Source organism: Heteronotia binoei, chromosome 4 (genome assembly GCF_032191835.1).
Source record: "Heteronotia binoei isolate CCM8104 ecotype False Entrance Well chromosome 4, APGP_CSIRO_Hbin_v1, whole genome shotgun sequence".
Lineage (NCBI taxonomy): Eukaryota > Metazoa > Chordata > Lepidosauria > Squamata > Gekkonidae > Heteronotia > Heteronotia binoei.
In genome coordinates, this window is record NC_083226.1 from 50,980,717 (window position 1) to 51,002,728 (window position 22,012).

The 22,012-nt window shown below is 41.9% G+C and overlaps 1 protein-coding gene across 2 annotated transcripts in view; it reads left to right on the top strand.

Annotated features, from left to right (window-relative positions):
• Positions 1 to 2,577: 2,577 nt before the first annotated feature.
• BNC2 (basonuclin zinc finger protein 2) overlaps positions 2,578 to 22,012 on the top strand; it is a 564,611-nt gene continuing 545,176 nt past the window's right edge. The window contains exon 1 of one of the 2 annotated variants that reach the window (XM_060237250.1): positions 2,578 to 2,678. In XM_060237250.1, coding sequence (XP_060093233.1) covers positions 2,676 to 2,678 — 3 coding nt within the window. In that variant the 5' untranslated portion in view covers positions 2,578 to 2,675. The remainder of the gene's footprint in view (positions 2,679 to 22,012) is intronic. The other variant, XM_060237252.1, reaches the window with a different exon arrangement.

The following is a 22,012-nucleotide window of genomic DNA, read 5'->3' on the forward strand; positions in this document are numbered from 1 at the left end:
CTTCCTGCTTTATGTTATAATTTTCTGCCCTGTGTTTTATATACATATTTCAACTCTCGTTTTAATTAGTTTTTTGATGGTTGTTTTGCTTTTTTAAATTGTTAGCCATCTTGTTGGTCCTGACTGGTCAAAAGGGTATGCTAAAATGTGGCAATTTATTTATTTATTTATTTATTGTCGATTTGTATTCTGCCCTTTCCCATGAACAGGCTCAGGGCGGAAAAATTAATGAACCAATAGAAGGCTGGGAACAGTTTTGAGGAAGTGGCAATAGGAAGCCACAGGAAGAAGGGGACCTCCTTGGCCAGCTCTACTCCTGCAGTCTGCTCACCAGGATGACAAAGCTGGGGTGTTCAACAGCAATGTGGCACTGGGGCTGCCTGGAAGAGTGAGGGAGAATGCAGGAAGAGGAGAAGGGGTTTCTGATGGACTGGAACCAGCAGTGGTGAAAAGTAGGATTGCAATCATGAAAACAGAAGGGCTGCAATCCATTCCTCTGTCCCCTGTACCCTCTCCATTAGTTTCAAAGGCTTTCGTACTCTTTGCAAGGCTGCAATAGTCAACTGGTAGGTTAATGTTTTAAAAAGTTATTTACAGGTCCTTATATGGGGCCTGAGATTTGAAGGGGCCATAGAAATTGTCATAATGGTTTTATTATGATAATAAGATTTCACATTTATGTAGCCTTGTTAGATTTCAAAGCACTTCACACGTTATCTTGTAATCCTCACAACTGCCTTGTCAATTAATCTCATTAATGTCAGATTGTACCAGCGGGGCTGAAGAAAGTGTCTTGGCTAAGGATGCCTAATAAATTTGTGGCAGATAGGAAACACTGGAACCAGTGTCCTTTTTCAGTGGTAGCCTGTTTGCGTAGCTACCATGCTACACCAGCACTGCTTTTCTTTAGTACACAATAGCACATATCACATCAGTAACCACAAACATGCCCCCACAAATCATGGCTGTTTTGATAAGGTGCATATTTATTTCAATTCAACGTGAATAAGAGTTTAAACGGTGGCTAAGCAACTACACATTCTTTAATTGATAAAATACTTCCCTCTTTTAAGAGTCCATTGTTTTTAATGGGAGTTTAAAAACTACCTTTCTCATCAGAAAAAAAGGACGTACAGGCTGTTGTTATTCGCATTTGCTCGAAAGTGAGTTTAATTGGTCGTTCTTTAAAATAACTGAGCAGGCAGGGGCACACTGAAATCCGTTGTCTGCTTCGTATCTGGGTTTTTTCTTTTTCTTAAACGTGCGGTATTACAATGAAGAGCTTGGCGAGTTCTCTCCGCTCCACGGTTTAGCGGAGCAGAAAGTTTGCTTTGCCGTGCAAGGCGGGTTGGAACTTTTCGTCCAATTATGTCCGGCGGTGGTGCTGATTACGGGGCGTGTGTGAGTTTGCCTGCGCGCACTTTGGCAAGAGCGGCGGCTCCCCCCCCCCCCCGTCTTTTAACGCGCACACATAGCGAGGGGCTGGGGACTGCCGACCAAGCCGAGGCTGTGCGTGCTGCAAAGCCTCGTGCCGGCGGCAGGTTTGTTTGGTCGCGCGTCTCCAAGCGCGGGGCTGTTTCCCCAGGCACAGTCACTCACCTCGCAGACAGACAGACAGATGTGGCACTTGCGCCAACAAAGCGACAAGCCGGCTAGCCCAGCACTCCGGCGCCCTGGCCCGCAGCTGCATTCCGAAAGTGTGGGGTGGGGGTGGGGGGTAAGGCTCCTTCACAGTCTTTTTCTATACCCGTGGGCAGTTAAAAAAAAAATCCCGCCGGAGCCGGGGAGCCGGAAACCGGGACCCCAAGACACTCGGCGTGGGCGAGAGGTTGAGCTAGCTCGTACCTCCGAGTCGCCTAACTTTTCGCTCCTCTTTTGGAGAGAGGCGCTGCCCAGGCTTCGTCCCCTGCCCGGCGGCTTCCATCCCAGCTTCCCTCTCCTCTCTCCAGCGGCGCCTGGACGCCTTGAGCTGATAAGGCAAGGGAGAAGCCGCAGGAGAGCGGGTGTGCGAAGAAGGAACCGGCCCGGGTGGGGAAGGGAGGCGGGGTGGCTGCAAGGAGAAAGAGAGAGAGAGGCGCAGGCTGACTCGCTCGCTCGCGCACACCCGGGAGCAGCTTCGGAGTCACTCGCTCCATAATAAAGTTCCCGCGGTCTGTGTTGGGGGTTTTTTTCCCCCTTGACAGCTGGGCGCAGACGGCCTCTGTCGGATCTCCCGGGTTTGCCCAAGCAAAGTTTCCCATTTCTTCTCCCCACCTCCTCTAACCCTTCCCCAGGACCAATAACAAGCAGCTCTGAGGTGCGGGCGGGGGGGGGGGAGGCGGAGGAAAAGGAAGCGGCATCGTGTTGTTTCAGTTTTGGGACGACTTATCTCTCCCCCCACCCCCCCCCCCCCTCAACCCAACCTGTGGAAGGATCAGACTCAAATTTCTTTCCCTCTTGACCCCTGCAAGGCCTTTCTTCTCTCTTCTCCCCTCCCCAACACGAAAGTTTGAGTGTGAAAGCCTGAAAAACTATTTTTTTAAAAATAAATCACCTGGAGGTTTGCTGAGATCTTGGAAAGAGCAAGGGGGGGGGGGGAGAGAGAGAGAAGCAGGAGGAAAGAAGGGCCGTTGCGGGCGCCGCCGTTGCGAGGAGCTCCAGAGCCAGGGGGTGCACTTGACAAGGAGCATGCAGAGATGGTAAGAAGTTCCAACATCCTTTCTTTATTTCCTTTTTAAAACAAGAGGCGATTTTTTTTGGGGGGGGGGGGTGGAGTGTGCCGTCATGCAAGCAGCCCTGCCTGGAAGCCTGTTTCTAACACCAGCAGCGGGGCAACGAAATTCCTGCGCTGCGCGGACCCGCGAAGAAGGGGGGTGGGGGGAGGCGGGGAGGGCAGGGAAGTGTCAGGATTTAAAAGTTTGCCCGAAGTTGTGTCCCCCACCCCCTTCGCTTTGGGAGTGGAGAAAAGGACTTGGATGCGGGTTGCCTTTCATTTCATTCTGCGCCAAAGAGGAGGGAAGAGCTGTTAAAACAAGCCGGAGGGGGAAATGAATGAGGTGTGTTTTCTCTCCCCCTGAGGAAAAATTTCCCCTCGCCGCCCTCGAAGGGGAAAAGTGTTCCCCGCGTGGAGGGGGCTGGCCAGCGTGGTTGATAGGCTATCCAGAGGCTAAGAGGTCGAGGCGGGGGGAGGGGAGGGGTGTGGGCTATTAGTGTGAGTGTGTGTGCCCGCGCGCGCGTGTTTGTGTGTGTGAGAATGAATCCCGGCCGCCGCAGCGCCTCGGGCTGAGCGAGACCAGAAGTGTAAAGCCGCCGTCCGCGAGCAAGTTTTTGGCCATGTGCTTTTTGCAGTTTGCACCTTTTCAGGCAGCGATTGTTAGCGAAACTTGGGGTGGGAGGGGGAAGCTCACGCTGTGAGCGGGCTGGAGAGACTGACGAGCAGAGGCAGACGACGTTGCAAAGGACGAAGAACGGTTGCCAATCTCAACACTGGGAAGCGAGCGCCGTCGACAGCGGGGAGCGCGCGCGCACGCGTGTGTGTTTGTGTGTGAGAGAGAAATCGTACACGTGATTCGGGGTGTGTGTGAATGAATCGAGAAGGCGGGAAGGAGTTATGCTCTCTCCAGGAATTTGCAGAATATTTATTTTTTTGAAAATGTTCTCCCACATTTTTTTTTGTTGGGGGGGGGGAGGTTGAAGACAGAGATGATATCTAAATTAAAATAAACCAAAGAGACTTTGATTCCACCCAAGCCGTTTGGCCGAGGTTGCCTCTTGAAGACCTAGGGCTACAGCTATGGGCATTAAAATTCGCCTTGTAGTTTATATGAGCCAAGTGGTTCAGTTAGTGAGGAAATGAGGCTTTGGCCATCCTTAGTACATGGCTATGTGTGAATTCGACTTGGACCACTGCCTTGCTTTTTAAAGTGCTCTTTAACCCCTGCATGTTGCTGTCCTAAGGCCATCTGGGGATTGGATGCTCTAGATACTGTTCCTGTAATTAGACTGTATTTAGTGAAAATAGAGAGGGGATCTTGTGTGTGTGTGTTTTTTTCTCTTCACCCTTCCACAAAATGACATTTCTTTTTCCAGTGATCAAAGCCACTGTTGGAGTGGTGGAGATGTGACTGTCAAATGAAGGCAACAATAAAGAGGGGAGGTGGATGGGTGGGTAAAGGAGGGGAGCATTTTATGCTCAGGACTGTGGTTACAGTAACACTGACAGAAATTAAAGTGGCTTTGAAAGCAGCCTGCAATTTATGATGCTTCTCATTTACCCTAGAGTCAAGCTGTTGTAAAATTGATGCACAAAGCACATCATGTCATAATCTAAGTAGACCCAGGATTAAAGTGCCTTCTTAACAGTTAAAATTGCTTGAAGCTTTAAAGTCACAGCAAAATGTTATAGATCTCTTCTTAAACCCAGAGCAAGTTTTCCCTGTGAAATGTTAAGAGACAGGAGTAGGGATTATTTTTCTGTATCATTTCTTTATAAAATCTTTTCACGTACCATCCCTATACTTGCTTATCTTCCATGGTCAGTAATTACTCTTGAAAATGAATTTTTTTTGCCATTTAAAAATGGGGGAGAAAGGCACTTGCATTTTAATAATTAAGCTCATTTAAACAGTAATATTTAATAAGCCTGCCTGATCTGTGGATCTGAAGAATACCAAGTCCCTGCATGAAAGCTTGGAACTTGGCTTGTCCCTAAACCTTTCAGAACACTTTAGACTGAAACTTAAATAAGCTTGTAAAAGTTCATTTTGAAAATGTACCTTTAGCTTCTGACTGTTCATAGTGTGCTTGTGAAAGTTCTTAAATGTTACAGAGCTTAAAATTTAAACAGTATGCTTGGCAAGGTGTATATTGGTAACTTGACAGTGTGAATGGAAACTCAGTATTCATGCATGGTTTGATGAGCTTGATCTAGTTCTTGAAATGGTCTAAATACAAAAGCGAAGCTCTAGGTTGTTTTTTTTTTTTTAAAAATAAACACACAAAAATGCATGCTTTAGAAAATAGCTGCTTTAAAATATTTATGTCAGGGGAAGTGTAGCAGGCACATATGTTTATTTCCACCGGCCTGAATGTTTTCCATTTTTACAAGTAAATGGTGATTAAGGTTCTATGTAAGTAAATGACAGACCAAGTAGTTACATGAAGCAAAGCAGTCAAAGGGCGTACAACTCTGTATTTTAGTGTGTAATAGTTTTAATTTTCAAGTGATTTTTAAAAAAATAATATGTACTTTTTTACATAACATTTTGTCTTCATCTTGGTTGCTGGCAGGGATGTTCCAGGGTTGTGCAATTGCTGCAGTCCAAGAATGCCAATTTGCATTCCAGGAGTGTCATTTGATTACTTTTATCTGCACAGTTCCAAGACTGGCCCAGACCTCTCATTTCATCTTGCCACACCATGAGTCAGTGCTGTCTTGTCTTTTTGCTTGCTTTAGATTGGGGGTGGGGGGAAGAAAGGAAAAGGGAAAAAAAACTTTTCATGTTTCAGCCACAGTCCCCCTGTTAAACTTAGCAGTGGGGGATGATTCACTTGGGTCTCAGGATCCCAGTACACAGATTAGAGGCGAATCAGCTCAGTAAACTCATGGACAGGTAGTGTGCGGAATCCCAAAGAAACAGCAGTTAAGGAAGAACTGATTTGTTTAGTCCTCCACACTCTGACTCCATGCTATCCCCAAAGTTTTCTCATTTGATCTTGGCCCACAAATTGATCTTTTCTTGTATTCCTCCCCTCTGTTTTGGAAGTGTGTCTGTGCTGTGTTAGTTATTAAGAGCCAGAAATCAGCAGAGCAACTTAAGTTGGATATTACAGCTGCTCTGAAAAGATGAAACTGGACACTATCCCCCCACCACAGGAACCAAAAAGGGATATTCTTTTGTTCCTACTGATTTTTTAAATAGAAAAAAAAAAGAAAACCTTCTCATGGTATTGGTGATTTGACAGCTTGTACTTTTCTTTAAAACATCTTTCAGGATGATCTATTTATCACTGTATTAAACATAATTTTTTTCTCTTAAAAATGCAAACAGCTCAGTGGTGTACAGTAGAGGCTTCCTTTGGTATTTCACAGCTGAACTTGCTTGTTAGAAATGATTTGCTGATCTATAACGAGCCTTTTACAGTCCTAGTAAGACATGCTAAATATCAATTGCGCATGCCAGATACATTATTTATAGCCTGCTAAATAATTGTAATTCCATTGTATCCAGTACCAGAATACGTGAGAGATTAAACAAGAAAAAGTCTTTACAGATACTCTGTGTAAATACTATTTTGCTGAAACACTACTAACAGCAGTTCTGAGCGCCTCTAAATCCTCCCCCACAAGTGTTTTAAGTATCAAAGTATTGCTAAAATGTGCATTATTTATATGTCCTCTGATTTTATTATACACATACTGTGGTCCTGAACGTATCTAGTTGCAAGCATGTGTCCTGTTTGATTCTAGTTGAACTTATTTTCAAGTTAAGCTTGCTTTAGGATAGCCCTTTAATAACTGACTTTAAAAAATACAAAATAAGATTTTGAAACAGGATTCTGTGCAAATTGAAAGTATTTAACTGAGATTTTTTTTAAAAAAAGTACAATAAATAATATTTACCTATAGCAGATGTTCTTATTTATCACCCACAATCAGCACAGAAAACATTTCTGATTTAAAAGCAAGAACACGTTACTTGAAAGAGACACCCTTTCTGTGTTTATGAAACAAAATCTCTCTCTATAAAGATATCGGTTAGACCTGTTTCTAAAGAATGAGAAACGGCATCATGATTTTGTTACTTGTGCAAAACTTTTTTCATAGTTCTGCACATGAATTCTGTATTCATTAATTCATATATTTTAATAACTCTGTTGTGGCATTATGGTATGATATATATGAAACTTATGTGTATGCAAAATGTTAAACTTCAGTGACAGCATTTGGTTTTAATTTTCAAAGCACTATGCTTGGGATTAAAAAACTAGTTTAAAAACACTTTTAAAACTTTACCAGCAAAACCTTTTTCATTCATTCAGGTGCATCTGAAGCACACTTTTTTCTATGTAGCATGACTTAATAAATAAGAACTGTTTAAATCCGTAATTGGTATTCTTGAAATCAAAATAAGCAGGTAAAGTACTTTTCTTTAAGAACCTGTCTTGTCCATTTGGCTGTATATAATGTATGAAGCACAGATAAACTAGGAAACTATATGCAACAATTTGTACCCCTACTTATTCTGGTGGGATAGCCGTGATGGTTTGCTGCAGTCAAAATGACATACGGGACTTTAAAAGTCCAATGCATGTGTTGCAGCATATGTGTTCGTGAGTCAGAGCCCATTTCATCAAATGTATCAAGTGAGTTCACCTATTTTTAATTAATTCAGTGGTTCTCAAACTTTTGAAGTGGGTTCTACTTCTAAACCTGTAGTTTTTGGTACTCGTTTGCAAAGAAACTCCAATATAAAATGCAGAAATCTCACATCATTTAATATTTTTCACATGTAGTATTTATAAATATATAGGATTACTGAGCAGCAGACTGCATTTCTTGGACATTTTGCACATTGTATGGGGGCAAACCCAAATTTGTCATCACGTGTACTACACCAGGGGTGTCAAACTCATGAGAGCAGGATCTGACATAAATGAAACCTTGTTGGGCTGGGCCATGTCAGGCCAGGCCATGTATGTACCTATTTAAGATCATGTAGCAGAGATATAAACTTTATAAAGGACACAGACAAACACAAAGATTTAAAAAATTTAAAACATGCTTAAAGCATTAGCACTCGTTCTTAAAGGTGCTTTCTTTGTATTTTTCCCACGGGATCCAGCGAACTGGGCAAAGGAAGCTGTCTCTTTTCTTTCTTCCCCAAGGGACGAGGAGAGGGAGGAGCCTCAGCCAATAGAAGGAAGAGAGGCTTGGCTCAGTAGCTGTAATGTATGATTGAGGAAGCCTGACAAAGCAAGCTCTCCTTCCCCTCTTCCTCCTCAAGGGAGGAACTTCAGCCAATGGAGAAAATAGAGGTTTTGCTCTGTAGCTCCTGTGCAATTGAGCAAGCCTGGCAAAGGAAGCTGTGATGCAGAAGAAAGCAAGAGAGAGGGAGAAGAAAGCAGATGACAGCCAGTTGATTGGGGGCCTGATAGGAGCCCTCTGGAGGCCTGTTTCAGCCGCTGGACCACATGTTCGACACTCCTATTAACTAGAGTATCTTCTCCTCTTCTCATTTTCTCCTGGACTCACAACCCACCTGCAAGAGAATAATCACCCATCTTTGAGTACTTATCTGCAGTTTGAGAATCACTGATTCAGTCCAGGGCTTTTTTTGGGGGGGGGGACGTGGTGAAGAGGAGTTCTGGAACCTCTTAGTGGAAACATAATTTTCAACAAATCTTTAAAAATTCATGAGGAGAACCTGTGGTTTCTTGTTTATTTCCCTCTTGAGAATTCTGGCACCTCTTTTTCCAGAAAAAAAACCCCAGCCCTGATTCAGTGCAGTATAAAAAAGGACAACAAAATCTGTAGGGCAGATTATGGCAAGCAGTGTAGTCCTATGCAGAACTCCAGAACTCCAGCCTAGTTTCATTGAAATAAATGGATTTATACTGGAATAACTCTGGCCAGGATTGCTCTGTTAATCCAATTGAAAGCATTCCCCTAAGCGTCAGTGTGCATAGGAATGCAGCAGTAATTAGAACTACCTTTTCCTGGATAGTGCCCATAGTGCTTTTCATTTAACAGAATACATTTTATGTCAATCCAGACCAATTTACATATTGATGACATATACATTGAGACATCTTCAGGGCTTTATTTATAGCAGGAACTCCTGTGCATATTAGGCCACACCTCCCTAATGTAGTCAATCCTCCAAGTCCTTACAGGGCTCTTAGTACAGGGCCTATTGTAAGCTCCAGGAGGATTGGCTGCATCAGGAGTGTGTGGCCTAATATGCAAAAGAGTTACTGCTACAGAAAAAAGCCCTGGACATCTTATATTTCTGCACTTGTTTTTTAAAAATCTTAGACAGATCGTTCTACTGAAGAAAGTGAAATGATCCAGCAAGTGTGAAGATGCCAGAATTGTTCCTTTATCTCTTTTAGATAGGCATCGTGGACTAGTAAACCTGTGTCCGGACAGTGCCACTTCAAGTTGCAAGTGAGGCTCACTGAATTCTCCTTTAAAAAACAAACAAAAAACCCCTGCATGTAGAAACCTAGATGTATTTATTTACTTTCTTCTTAGGGGACCCAAAGTGGTTTGCATTGCTCTCTTGTCTTCCATTTTATCCTCACAACAACCCTGCAAGGGTGGTGAGGCTAAGAGTGTATGATTGGGCCAAGTTCACCCATCAAGTTTCCATGGCAGAGAAGGGATATGAATCTAGATCTCATAGATCTTAGTCAAATACACTAACCGCTAGATCATACTGTGTGTTAGGAAGTGGATTATACAATAGTCTTTTCTCTGCTTCTCTATGCAGAAGTGTTTTTTTTTAATGGAGCATTTAGTGTGAGCCTTATCTGCAGATTGAAGCAATACATTTCCTTTGTTTGCTGTTTATTCAGACTCTTAGAAAGCTGCAGATCTGAAAATGAGAAAGGAGGTAACATGCAGCATCTTTTTTCCTGGAAACCTCCTTCCAAAAAAATCCCACTTTTGTTTTTCAGGAGATTTCCCATTGTGTTGCTCTTGTTTTAACTGGGTTATACAAGCATATGAATTGGCTTCCTGCTGAGCAAGAACACGGATCCATTAGGCTAGTATCACTGTTCTGATTGGCACCAGCTCTCCCATGGTCCCAGGCAGAGCTTTGTTTCAGATTTCTGCCTAAATTTCCCCTTCTTTTAAGAGCAGAGATTGAACCTGGTGCCTTCTTTAGTCAAAACATGTGCTCATATTTTTAATAGGCTTTTCAGTGGATTTCAAAGGGCTACTTTAACAAGCCTGAGATAGGGTTGCCAGCTCTGGGTTGGAAAATATCTGGAGATTTTAGGGGAGTAGCCTGAGGAGGCCAGGGTTTGGGGAGGAGGGGGACTTCAGTGTGGTGTAATGCCACAGAGTCCACTTTCCAAAGTGGCTGTTTTCTCTGGGTGAATTGATCTCTGTCACCTGAAAATCATTTGTAATAGCCATTCTCTGGAAGTTATAATGAAAAGTACAGGAAACTTAGTGACAGAATTACAAGGCAAAGCAACACCAAATGAAAAGATCAACAAGCAAAACTAATTATATGTATTATAAGCCTCAATATTTAGTCCTCATAAAGATCCATTAATATTGCTTTGATTGTAACGCATGATTCTTTAGCACTGTGGTATTTTTCTTATGGTATATCCCTTTAATATTGAGAGAAGTCATACTATGTCTTGTTTAATTCTGTGAAGGATTTCCATTTGGATGTTATGTCTTGGACCATAGACAGTTATGAATGTTAGGAATAAATTGTAAAGATTTATATACATCATAGTATGAGATTTATTACATATAATTAATTTTACTTGGTCTTTTCATTCAGTTGCCATTTTGTCTTCTTGTACTGTCCCCATTGGCGCAGTGTGGTAAAGCTGCAGTACTGCAGTCAGAGCCCTCTGCTCATGACCTGAGTTCAATCCCAGCAGAAGCTGGTTCAGGTAGCTGGCTCCAGGTTGACTCAGCCTTCCATCCTTCCAAGGTCGGAAAAATGAGTACCCAGCTTGCTGGGGGGAAAGTGTAGATGACTGGGGATGACAAACCATCCAGTAAAAAGTCTGCTGTGAAAACGTTGCGAAAGCAACGTCACCCAAGAGTCAAAACCGACTAGTGCTTGCACAGGGGACTACCTTTACGTTACTCTCTGTAGGTTGGCAATCCTAGCCTGAGGATTTCCACATCTTATAGGATTTTTAAAAATTGTTTTCTTGCTTGAAAAGTAAAGTTACTTCTGAAAGACTTTTTAATTCAAAGGCAGTTGAGCACATCCTTTTTATTATTCAGACCTAACTGTCTATGGTGTTGGGAACCTGATGAATGTCTGTTAATATCAATAAATACCTTGAGTACATAAGAATAGCTCTGTTGAATTAGATCAGTGGGCTGTATAGACCAGCATCCTGTCTCACGCTTGGGTCGAGGCCTTCCCCTGATGTTGTCTCCTGGCAGTGGTATTCAGTAGTTTACTGCCTCAAATATGGAAGTTCTCTTTAGTCACCATGGTCAGTGGCCATTGAGGTACCTCTCCTCCATGAATCTAATCCCCTTTTAAAGCTGTCTGTGCCTGTGTCCGTAACTGTATCCTCCAGCAGTGAATTTCATATTTTAATCACTAATTCTGTAGAGAAGTCTTTTCTTTTGTATCTACTGCCCATTAACTTAATTCTTTCCTTCCACTCTTGTATCCCATGCATAATTTTACAAGTCTCTGTCATGTTTCCCCCTTAGCTATCACTTTTTTAAAATGAAAAGTTTCAAACTGTTCAACATTTTTTAATAGGAAACATGCTCAAACCTCTTGAGAGCCAGTTTTGTGCAGTGGTTAAGAGTGGCAGACTCTAATTTAGAGAACTGGGTTTGATTCCCTAATATTTCACATGCAGTTGCAGGGTGACCTTGGGTCAGTCTCTGTTCTCTTAGAACTGTTCTCTCAGAGCTAATCTCTCAAAAGCAGTTCTCTCAGAGCTCTCTCAGCCCTACCTATGTCACAGAGTGTCTGTTGTGGGGAGAAGAAGGGAAGGAGATTGTAAGCAGCTCTGAGACTCCAAGTGAAGGGCAGGGTATAAACCCAATCTCCTCTTCCTCCCTCCCTCCCCTGAGTACATTCATGTATGCCCTAGAGGCTCTTTGGGCAAGTTCCTCCACTCAACTAGAGCTTGTGTATGTAGAAACATTTAGCCCTTTGCTTCTGTTTGCAGGATTGCTCCTCTTCAGTGTTGACATAAATGTCAAGCCTATCAAATAGGAGTCCTGTGGATGCACTGAAAGTGCTCTGTCATTTGCTTAGAAGAATAATCCATTGGTTTGAGTGAGGAGAAGAAGGAGGATAAGAGTTGGTTTTATACAAGCTCTTCACTACCCAAATTCTCGGAGTGGCTTACAATCACCTTCCTTTCATTTCCCTTACAATATAGATGCACTTGTAAGACATAAATTTTGTTGTAATAGTCTTGTAACTGTTAATAAGCTTAATCATGTTGATTTGAAAAGGAGCTTTTCTTCTATGGAACTCAAGGTGGTGGCTGTTTCTCACCCAGTCATTGATTAAACCTAACCCTGCTTAGCTTCAGGAAGGAGTAGGGTTGCAGCATCGTGTGCTCTTGTACCATGTTTAGGGACCTCTGAAATCAGTACTATTCTGAGATAAACACAGCTCACTAGGAGAATGCAGGCATGCAATGTTCTTCGCATGCTGAAGGTTCCAGGACTGTCCTTAGTCTCTCTAGTGGAAAGATGTCATGTTGCTGGAAAGGAAAGAACAATGGAAAGATCTTTTCTTCTTGAAAGGTGGAGACCCACCACTAGTCAGATTAGACCAGGGGTGTTGAACTCATTTGTATGAGGGCTGGATCTGACATAAATGGGACCTTGTCAGGTCAGGCCCCGTGTCATAAAATGCAATGCCAGATACAAATTTTATAAACGACACATACTAACACAATTAAAGATTTTTTTTAAAAAAACTTGAAATGAAACATGCTTAAAACATTAGCACTTGTTGGTCTTAATGGTGCTTTCTTTGTATCTCTCCCATGCAATCCAGGGAACCGGGCACAGAAAGCTCTGGCTCTTTCCTTCCTTCCCCAGGGGACCAGGAGGGGGAGAAACCTCAGCCATTAGATGGAAGAGAGGCTTGGTTCAATAGCTCTGATGTGCGATTGAGCAAGCCTGGCAAAGGAAGCTTTGATGCAGAAGGAAGCAAGGGAGAGGGAAACAGATGGCAGCCAGTTGCTTGGGGGCCTGATAGGAGCCCTCTGGGGGCCTGATTTTTATAATTAGATCATAAATGTTTACAATTAGATCATTAAACTGATGTTTACAATTAGATCATTAAAACTGAAATAAAAAGTTTCCAGTCCTCCTATACATACTTAGCTGTATTTACCAGTGCCTTCCGATACAGTGACTCTGGTTTAAGCTCATGCAGTGAGTCTTGACTGGACTGACTTTGCATAGGGTTGTACTATCAATGGAGGCACAGATAGCGGCCGCTGCCAAGTCCGCGTTCTTTCATCTTCGACGGGCGAAGCAGTTGGCCCCCTTCCTGGAAAGCCTTGACCTAGCAACGGTGATCCATGCTACGGTCACCTCGAGATTAGATTACTGCAACGCCCTCTACATGGGGCTGCCCTTGTGCCGAACTCGGCGGCTGCAGCTGGTGCAGAACGCGGCGGCTAGGCTACTGTTGGGGCTCCCAAGGTGGGAGCACATACAGCCGGGGCTACGCGGACTGCACTGGCTGCCAGTGGTATACCGAGTTCGTTACAAGGTGCTGGTTATCACCTTTAAAGCCTTATATGGCCGAGGACCTGCCTACCTGAGGGACCGTCTCTCCCCATATGAGCCCCAGAGAGCGCTGAGGTCAGCTGGAAAAAACCAGCTGAATATCCCTGGGCCAAGGGAGGCCAGATTGAAGGCCACCCGAGACCGGGCCTTCTCTATTGCTGCTCCACTGCTGTGGAATCAACTCCCGGAGGAGGTGCGGGCCCTACGATGCTTAGATCAATTCCGTAGGGCCTGTAAGACCCACCTCTTCAAAATAGCCTTCAACCAATGATTGAAAATGCCATTGAAAATGCTTTTAACTACTGAATTCTGCTGAAGATCTAACGCTTAGCACCATGTTGATATTGTTATTGTTAATTTTAATAATTTGTAAATTGTTTTAACTGTGATTTTATAAGCAAACTGATGTATAATGTATTTTATGTTGTGAGCCGCCCTGAGCCTGCCCCGGCGGGGAGGGCCGGATAGAAATAAAAAGTTATTATTATTATTATAAGTCCCATTTACTGAGGTAACATACATAGGATTTCAGAAGGACTTAAAACCCCCCGGTAAAGTTAGTCCCCTGTTCTAGCACCAGTCGTTTCTGACTCTGGGGTGATGTTGCATCACAGTGTTTTCACGACAGACTTTTTATGGGGTCGTTTGCCATTGGTTCCCCAGTCAATCTACACTTTTCCCCCAGCAAGTTTGGTACTCATTTTACCGACCTTAGAAGGATGGAAGACCTACCTGAACCCAGCTTCCCCGGGATCAAACTCAGGTTGTGAGCAGAGAGTTTGACTGCAGTAATGCAGCTTTACCACTCTGCGCCACGGGACAGTAGGACTTACTTCTAGGTAAACGTGCATAGAATCCAGCAGCGTAGTGAATATTATCTGGTTATCTTCTGTGATAGTGTTGGGACTTATTTTTTCCCCTTTTTGCTTGTTCTTGAGTGTTTTTGTTACATTAATTTAAAAATACTTCAGTATCAATTTAAACAAGTGAAGAGTCTACATGGAATCAGAGGAAGGAAAGACAATTTAGAAATCTCTTTGCACACAACTCCCCTTCCAGGATTCTGTCAGCTCCCAGGGGCTTATGCAGGATGGTTTCTTATTCCCTCTCTCCCCCCCAATTTACTCTCATCTGCTGTCAACGTTCTCTCTCTTCTGGAAGATATTTAGTCCTGCTCAGGCCAGTTTTTGAGGCTTTTTGTTCCTTTGTAATATTTTTCTACATACCTGAGGAATCCCTTAGGAGTCAGAGACCCCAACCTTGTAGGTGGGTGGCCTAGTTCGGCTGCTTTCATCATCTGCATGGGGGCCAGCAAGTTTGCTGTTGGATGTATTTGTTCTTTTAGCCTTGTTCTTATATGAGAAACCTGTGGCACTGTAATCTGGTTTTGAAAATAAAATGTTACTAATGCCATCAAAATAAACTACAGAGTTAAGTATTTAACTCTGAAAAAAGTATTGAAAAGTTTTATTTATTCATTTAAATTCACAGTGATCGGATGGAGTTCTAAAGTCTAATTGTCCAATAATTTATTAATTCTTTCCTTTGGAGGACATTACTTTACATTCATGCCAATAAAGTTGATGGGGCCAAAGAAGAAGAAAGACGCATAAAGTTCTATGCCAATTAATAGTTTCTGTTTGTTCTAAAACAAATGCATGTGCATTAGTGTTATCAGCTGGAATACTACTGAATGACACTGTTGCAACTGCAGAATAATGGTCAAGCAGACCTTATTGTCCTAAACTTGTGATTCATGTGTCTTTTTAATAGCTTCTTTTTAACGTTCTGTACAAAGATGTAACAGTGCATAGAAAACATTTTTCCCTTTTTGTGACCTTACATTTGCCAAAGTGCCCCATGCTGGAATTCCTTCTCAGTATCTTTTTTTCTTCCAGAGCCAGACATGTACCCAGACACAAAAGCCTCTGTGTATAGCAAGCTGTTTTAAATATTGTGACTTGCTGATGTGCTGTCCTTTCTCTGCTTGAGCCAAAGATCTCTGCTCAGTGTCTGTAGATTACCAAGCTCCTTCTTCATTGTACTTCTTGTCAGTTATTCCTATTCATTTAACCTTTCATTAGTGTCTGTGCAGCTTCACTGTCTGGAAAGGCAAGGCAAAACCTAAAGGCCTACTGTCACAGTTATTAGATTTCTCGGTTACATCCCAGCAACCATAATGGAGTAAGAGTCAACACTATTGTCATGCGTGCTGCTGTCCTGGGGTGCAGCTCTTCTGTGCATGTCAAGGACATGTGCCACATGTTGATAATGCATCCCATAGATAAATGCACAAGATGAGGGGTAAACCAAGGCTGGCAGTAATGAGCTTTGTGGGAGTTACTGCAGAGACAAACCATTGGAAGGAATTCTACTTATGAAGCCAAATGAGATAGACTTGAATTAAGTCTTGCCGGGGTTTGCCTGTGAGGTACTTGTCAATCATGTTACTTTCATTTTAAGTTTCTGTTGCAGGAACAAAACAAAAACTAAATGCTTTCTGCAACTGTCAAAAATATTGACTGAAAAACTGGTAAAATCGAATATATTTCTTGTAATTCTATAAAACATTTTGTCAAGGATAAAAAGAATGAACTGTGTGTTAAAAAATTGAAAGCACTGCTGATATGACAGGCTCTAAACCCTGTATTTATTTACTGCTCTCCTTTTCCCCCACTAAAGGTTCATTTGACCTTTAACCATTGGAGGCATCCAATGGTTACTGTTCAGAACCAAAAGTCATGTATATCCTCATTTTCTGTAGTAGAGGATAAGTTAGTAGCATAACTATCCTTTTGTGCCAGGAGGTGGATAAGACCAAGTGTTCATATAGTCTATGATCTTGCTTTGAACAGAGTCGAATTGTATTCTTGTGGAAAGCGCAAAAATGGGACAAGAATAGCAGCTATCTTCCCCACAGCAGCAGCTGATCAGAAGCACACTGTCTTTGAAAGATCATTTTACATTTTATGTATTTATTTGAAATATTTATCTCCTGAAACAGAAGCCCAAGGCTCCATTTAGGTAGCATAGTCGATAGCTGTTGGGAGACTTATCCTCTGTGGGTTGAATCGTCATGTTCCAGATGCACTTTGTCTGGTGGAATGTGCCTCTTCCATCCAATCAAGGCTCTTTGCACTGGAGGAAGGCTGCTGCTGTTAGAGGAAGACTCTGCTGTTGAATTTGTCTAATTTCCTTTTAAAGCTGTGTAAGCCTTTGACTATCATCACATCCCGTGACAGTTAATTATGTGAAGAGTTACTCTGAATCCTTAGCTTGCTTACCGACTATTCAACTGTGTTGGTTGATTCCTGGATTTTAGTGTCTGCAATAGGAAGAAAGAATTTAAAACACTTTCTTAGCAACTTTTCCTACACTGTTTCATAGTTTTATAAACTGTTACAGAGATTTTTTCCCCCAGAGTATGATCCTGGAAAGGTATGGGTCATTTTGTAGAAAAAGAGGTGTCTGAACTCATTAGCATAACTCATTTGCATATGCCACACACCACTGACATCACTGGAAGTGTGTCAGAATGCCGGTAATGGAGACATAAACTTTCAAAAGGGCACAAAGAAACACAATTAAAGGTTTTTTTACTTAAAACATTAGCATGCTTTTGCAATATTTTGTTTAACAGTCTCTAATAATTGACACCCTGTGCTCTGAATTATTGCATCAAAATTGGAAGACAATTGTGCTGTGGCAATCCTGAGTATGATGTTCAGGTGTTGTTCAGGTGTGTATCTGTAAGTTGCAAAACTACTTTTGATTGATTGAGATTCATTACAGAAATCTCATGGTCAATACTTTGTGCCTAAGACCCAGAGGAAAACATGAAATGACTGGGTATAGCGAACATTTGTACATGTTGCTTCATGTTCTGGTCAAAAAAATGTGAAGGCACCATGACACAGACTGAGGGCTATGTGTTTGTCTGCAAAACGATAGTCTTCCCCAGATAAATTACTACAACTCCTATGAGACAGTGCAAGAATAGAAAGGCAGTCATGTATAGTGGTCAGTATCAGCCTACAATTTGGGAAGTCTAAGTTCAGAATCTCCAATCAATCAAAGGAAAATGTGAAATGTGAAACAAAAATTAAAGGAAATGTGCTGGGTGAACTTGGTCTGGACACACACTCTCAGTCTAATCCTTGCTTGTTATTCCTCTTCTGGCTCATGAAGGCATGGATCATGAAGACATTAATACAGAAAAAAGGGGAATGCAAATCCAGTTGCACCCAGGAGAATTCAGAGATTAACAAGCCACATAGCCAAGGCAAAAAGCTCATACCTTGAAAAAAAACGTTGTTGGTCTTAAAAGTGCCTTCTTTATATCTCTCCTGTGCATTCTGTGACTGTAACAATAAAAATTTGATTTCTCTCCTGTGCGATTGATGGAAAGAACTGGGCAAAGGAAGCTCTCCCTCTTTCCCTCCTTCCCCAGGGGATGGGGAGGGGAAGAGCCTCAGCGAACAGTCGAAAGAGCCTTGGCTCAGTATTTCTGCAGTGTGATTGATAATGCCTGGCAACCCTGTCAAACTCAATCAGACAGCATTGCTACAGGACCAAGCTCCTCCACTGGTTGAGGCTCCTCCCCCCCTCCTCCCTTTGGGAAGATGGAGGAGGAAGAATGAAAGGGGAGAGGGAAAAAATGACTATTGATGCAGGCAGGGGTCGTTTTGTAGAAAAATAGGTGGTGGAGCTCATCCAGGGATTGTTGTGCAGCTGCACATACTATTCAATGGACAAGGAGGTGGAACTCTCAGGAGGAGATGGAACTCTTAGAAAGGTTCAGGAGCTGTTCTCCTGTGAGCTCCCACTGAATCAGAGGCCTGGATGCAGGCATGGGAGAAGGAACCAGACAATGGCCATTTGCTTGAGGGCCCAATTAGAGCTTCTGGAGTGGTGCTCTGGGGAGCTCTGCCCCCAACTGATGCCTGGGAATAGCTATACTTGGACTGACTGCACTGAAGGCCCTTACACTAATGCCATACTACTCTAATTTGTTAGTTCATTTAATTAATTTAGATTTTTTCTGTCCTCGTCTCCTCATTGGAAATTGTCAGGAGTTTATAAGGAAACAGAAAAACATAATTTATACTGCCCCTCCCAAATACAACTCCATCTCCTGAGCTGGTTCTGGATCCCTTGGCCAGATCATAGAATCATAAGAGTTGGAAGGAATCTCCAGGGTCATCTTATCGAGCCCCCGGCACAGTGCAGGAAATAACACAAAATTATTCTTAAACTTCCCCCCTTTATCTCTATGTTACCTATGTGTACACTTTTCAGTAATGGGGTTCTCTGTATTATGTAGCTATATACATAATATATCCATTGGTGTTAACGCAGGTTAGTGGTTATGTTTTGGGTTTATGTTCTATTCATTGCATACCAAACATAGGGTTGCCAGGTCCAACTCAGAAAATATCTGGGGACTTTGAGAGTGGAGCCAGGAGACGTTGGGGGGGAGCCTGGAGACTTTCCCATTCACCCCCTCTCCCCAATAAATAAAAATACAGCAGTGCAGTTCCCCTGAATACAGTCTTCATTTCATTGTCTCCCAGCAGCTGGCTGCACTTCCACTAAATGAAGGTGAACACGGACACTCTAATAAAGCAGCCAACATAAACACAGTTTGCACGCACTGTGTGATCTCAGTGGGGCAATTTACTCATGAGAGTTGCTTAATATAACCATCTTCTGTATTTCAACCAACTTCTTCAGACTAACAGGAAAATGAAAGCAGAGCAGCCTAAGGGATGGAGTTTTCTTCCAAACAAACAGGACTCGGCTTACATTTCTTCCTTTCTCACATGCTTCATGAGCTCACCCATGTGGCTCTGCCTACTCATTCTGCCAATTCACCTTTCCTCACACACACAGTTCAAAACACAGAAAGTTTGCAGGATTCTTTAAACCTGCACAGATCTAAAGGCACACGGTAGCTGTTGGGGTGGGTCTTCCTGCCCACTGGCCCACTGGCTTGTGACAATGAGGAGCCTGCAAAACCTAGAGATTCCCCCACTGGGACCTGGTCCTGGCAAGTCTAACCAGACACAAGGTGAAATAATTCCATAGAAATTTCTGATATTGCTTTATATTCTAAACTAGCATAGTGAGAAATGCAATTTTATGGTTTTAATAGGATTTGCTAGCAAGGTGCATCCATAACAGGTTCACTGGATAAGAAATATTAAAGAATGTTGTTTTGCCCTCACGCTTTTTTACTATTTCAGTTGTCATAAATAGCTATGAGTTTTTGAACAGAGGCATTGTTGTGGTATTTTCTTTTACTCGTTTTTAATGAAAAAAGGAAGAGTAAAGCAATTTCTGCATGCTTTAAAATGTAAAAAAGGCAAATGCACAAGCAAAACACAATTGGTATAGCCAGAAATGTTAGGATAATGTTACACAAAGCAAAGTCATCTTTTTGTTGCATCATCTTAAGCCTGTCTTTCAGTTATTTGTGTGTAAAAACCAGTTTTGCAGCAGAAATTATTAAATGGTAATTGCTTCAAAATTGCATTAGCTAATCACATTATAAAAGCATAAAATAGTAAAACTGAAATGAAAAGGAAAAAGACATGAGTGAGAAGAAGTATAACAATATAGACTTTGTATTAAGCATTTCATTATCACTAGGTTAATGCAAGCATCTTTGAATTACAAATAAAAAATGGAAGTACCACTTGAGTTCTTCCAAATCATTTTGTTTAATATGAAAATTATTATGAATAGATTGCTTAGCTTGGAAAACTGCTGAGTTATGTTTATCTTTTTTTTAAAAAAAAATTCAGCTTCATTTGGCCATTTAAAAAATATCATTATAATAATTAAATAAGTAAAAGAAACTGATTTGGAGGGTTTCATTTCACTCTGTTAAGGGAAATGTCTGGTTCTCTGAAACTTGTAATTTCTTATCCATGTTAAAAAGCCTGTGCTTGCTGCTGTCTTAACTAATTGCATTTAAAGTTCTTTTTGATCGACTGTTACTGGCTTAACCATGTTGAATTTGGAAGGCATTATGCCAACTCTATTAGCAAAATTTCTGTTATTTCTCTTTATACCAAGGCACTACATTTGTATAGGCTTTTAAAATCTATCAATATTTGCCAATATTTACATGGAGCTGATTAAAAAGTAATAAAACGACATCTAATTAGAGCCTTGATGATTTCTGATGTTATGTTGTTCTGATGATTATCTTTGAACATTAAGAAGTTAATGAAGTGCTTGTAGTTTCAAAAGAGTATGAAAGTGTTCACTGCAGTAATGTCTTGGAAGGCGTATGAAGTACAGGTTCTCTCAGCCTGTGAAGCAAAACATTGACTTGGTGAGAGTCATCTCTGAAATGCTGTAATCATTACTGTCCTCTCCCATGGTAACTGATGTGAAAACTCAAACACTAGTCTCCTACATAGTAATGATGTCTCCAGAGAAAGTATTAATGTACTTCAGCAGACATCATTTGGAAGGAGAATTACAATGGTTGAGTGGACATGTTGGTTGGCTGCTTATACCTGCAAAAGGGAAATTTAGTTAGTCTCTGCTGCTGTTCTCAAAGTGGGGTCAAATGATCAATTCTCTCTCCGCATGTGGACACTTTTTATATCGTTGTATGGTGGGGTTGGAATTGACCTACTCAGTCTTAATCCTTGTTAGCCTTAGTTCACAGGCAAAGAAAGAAAGAAAGCTGTCTGTCTAACACCAGTTAATTGTGGTGACATATGTTTGCATTACAAGAAGAATTAGTAACCTGAAAATATGGTGGATGGCATGCATATGACGACAGCTGATCAACTGGTTTATGTTATGGAGCTGATTAGTAGGAGTAAATAGAAACATTCATACCTAGATGTTCATGACTTGGTTATTCAGCATTTGAAATGTAGCAGTTGCATGTATGAAATGAGCATGTGGAAAATGCTACAGGTGACATCAGATGAAAAGGATGTTCTGAGTGTTGCGTTATCAGGCGTCATTTTGTAGAAAAATAGGTGGGGGAGCTCATCCAGGGATTGTTATGCAGCTGCACATACTATTCAATGGACAAGGAGGTGGAACTCTCAGAAAGGTTCAGGAGCTGTGCTCCTGTGAACTCTCACTGAATCCAAGTTCTGAGCGTTATAATTGTGTCAACAGATTTACAGTTGATCTTGCAGTAAGCAAATGGAAGTAAGAGCATGGCAGCAATTAAGCTGTGATGAGAACTGCAAGTATACCAAGCAGCAGATAGGTTAGAGATAGAGCCAGTCTATTGAACCAAGTCAGGATAAATTTTTTGAAATAAATCTGACCAAAGCTCTTTTCAGTTCTTATTATGCCTTTTGAACTTTCTTCCAAAGTGCATTTCATGGTATCATTTGCAGCTTGTTATTAACATTCCCAATAGTTCTCACAGGTTTAGGAACCCCTGAGTTACAGTTGGCAGGATCTGGGAGATCCAAATCAAAATCCCCATAATGCTGTGAAAGTTGATTTGTTGTGTTGGGTCAGTTGCATGTTATCAGTGGAGTTCTTGTGAGGATAAAATGA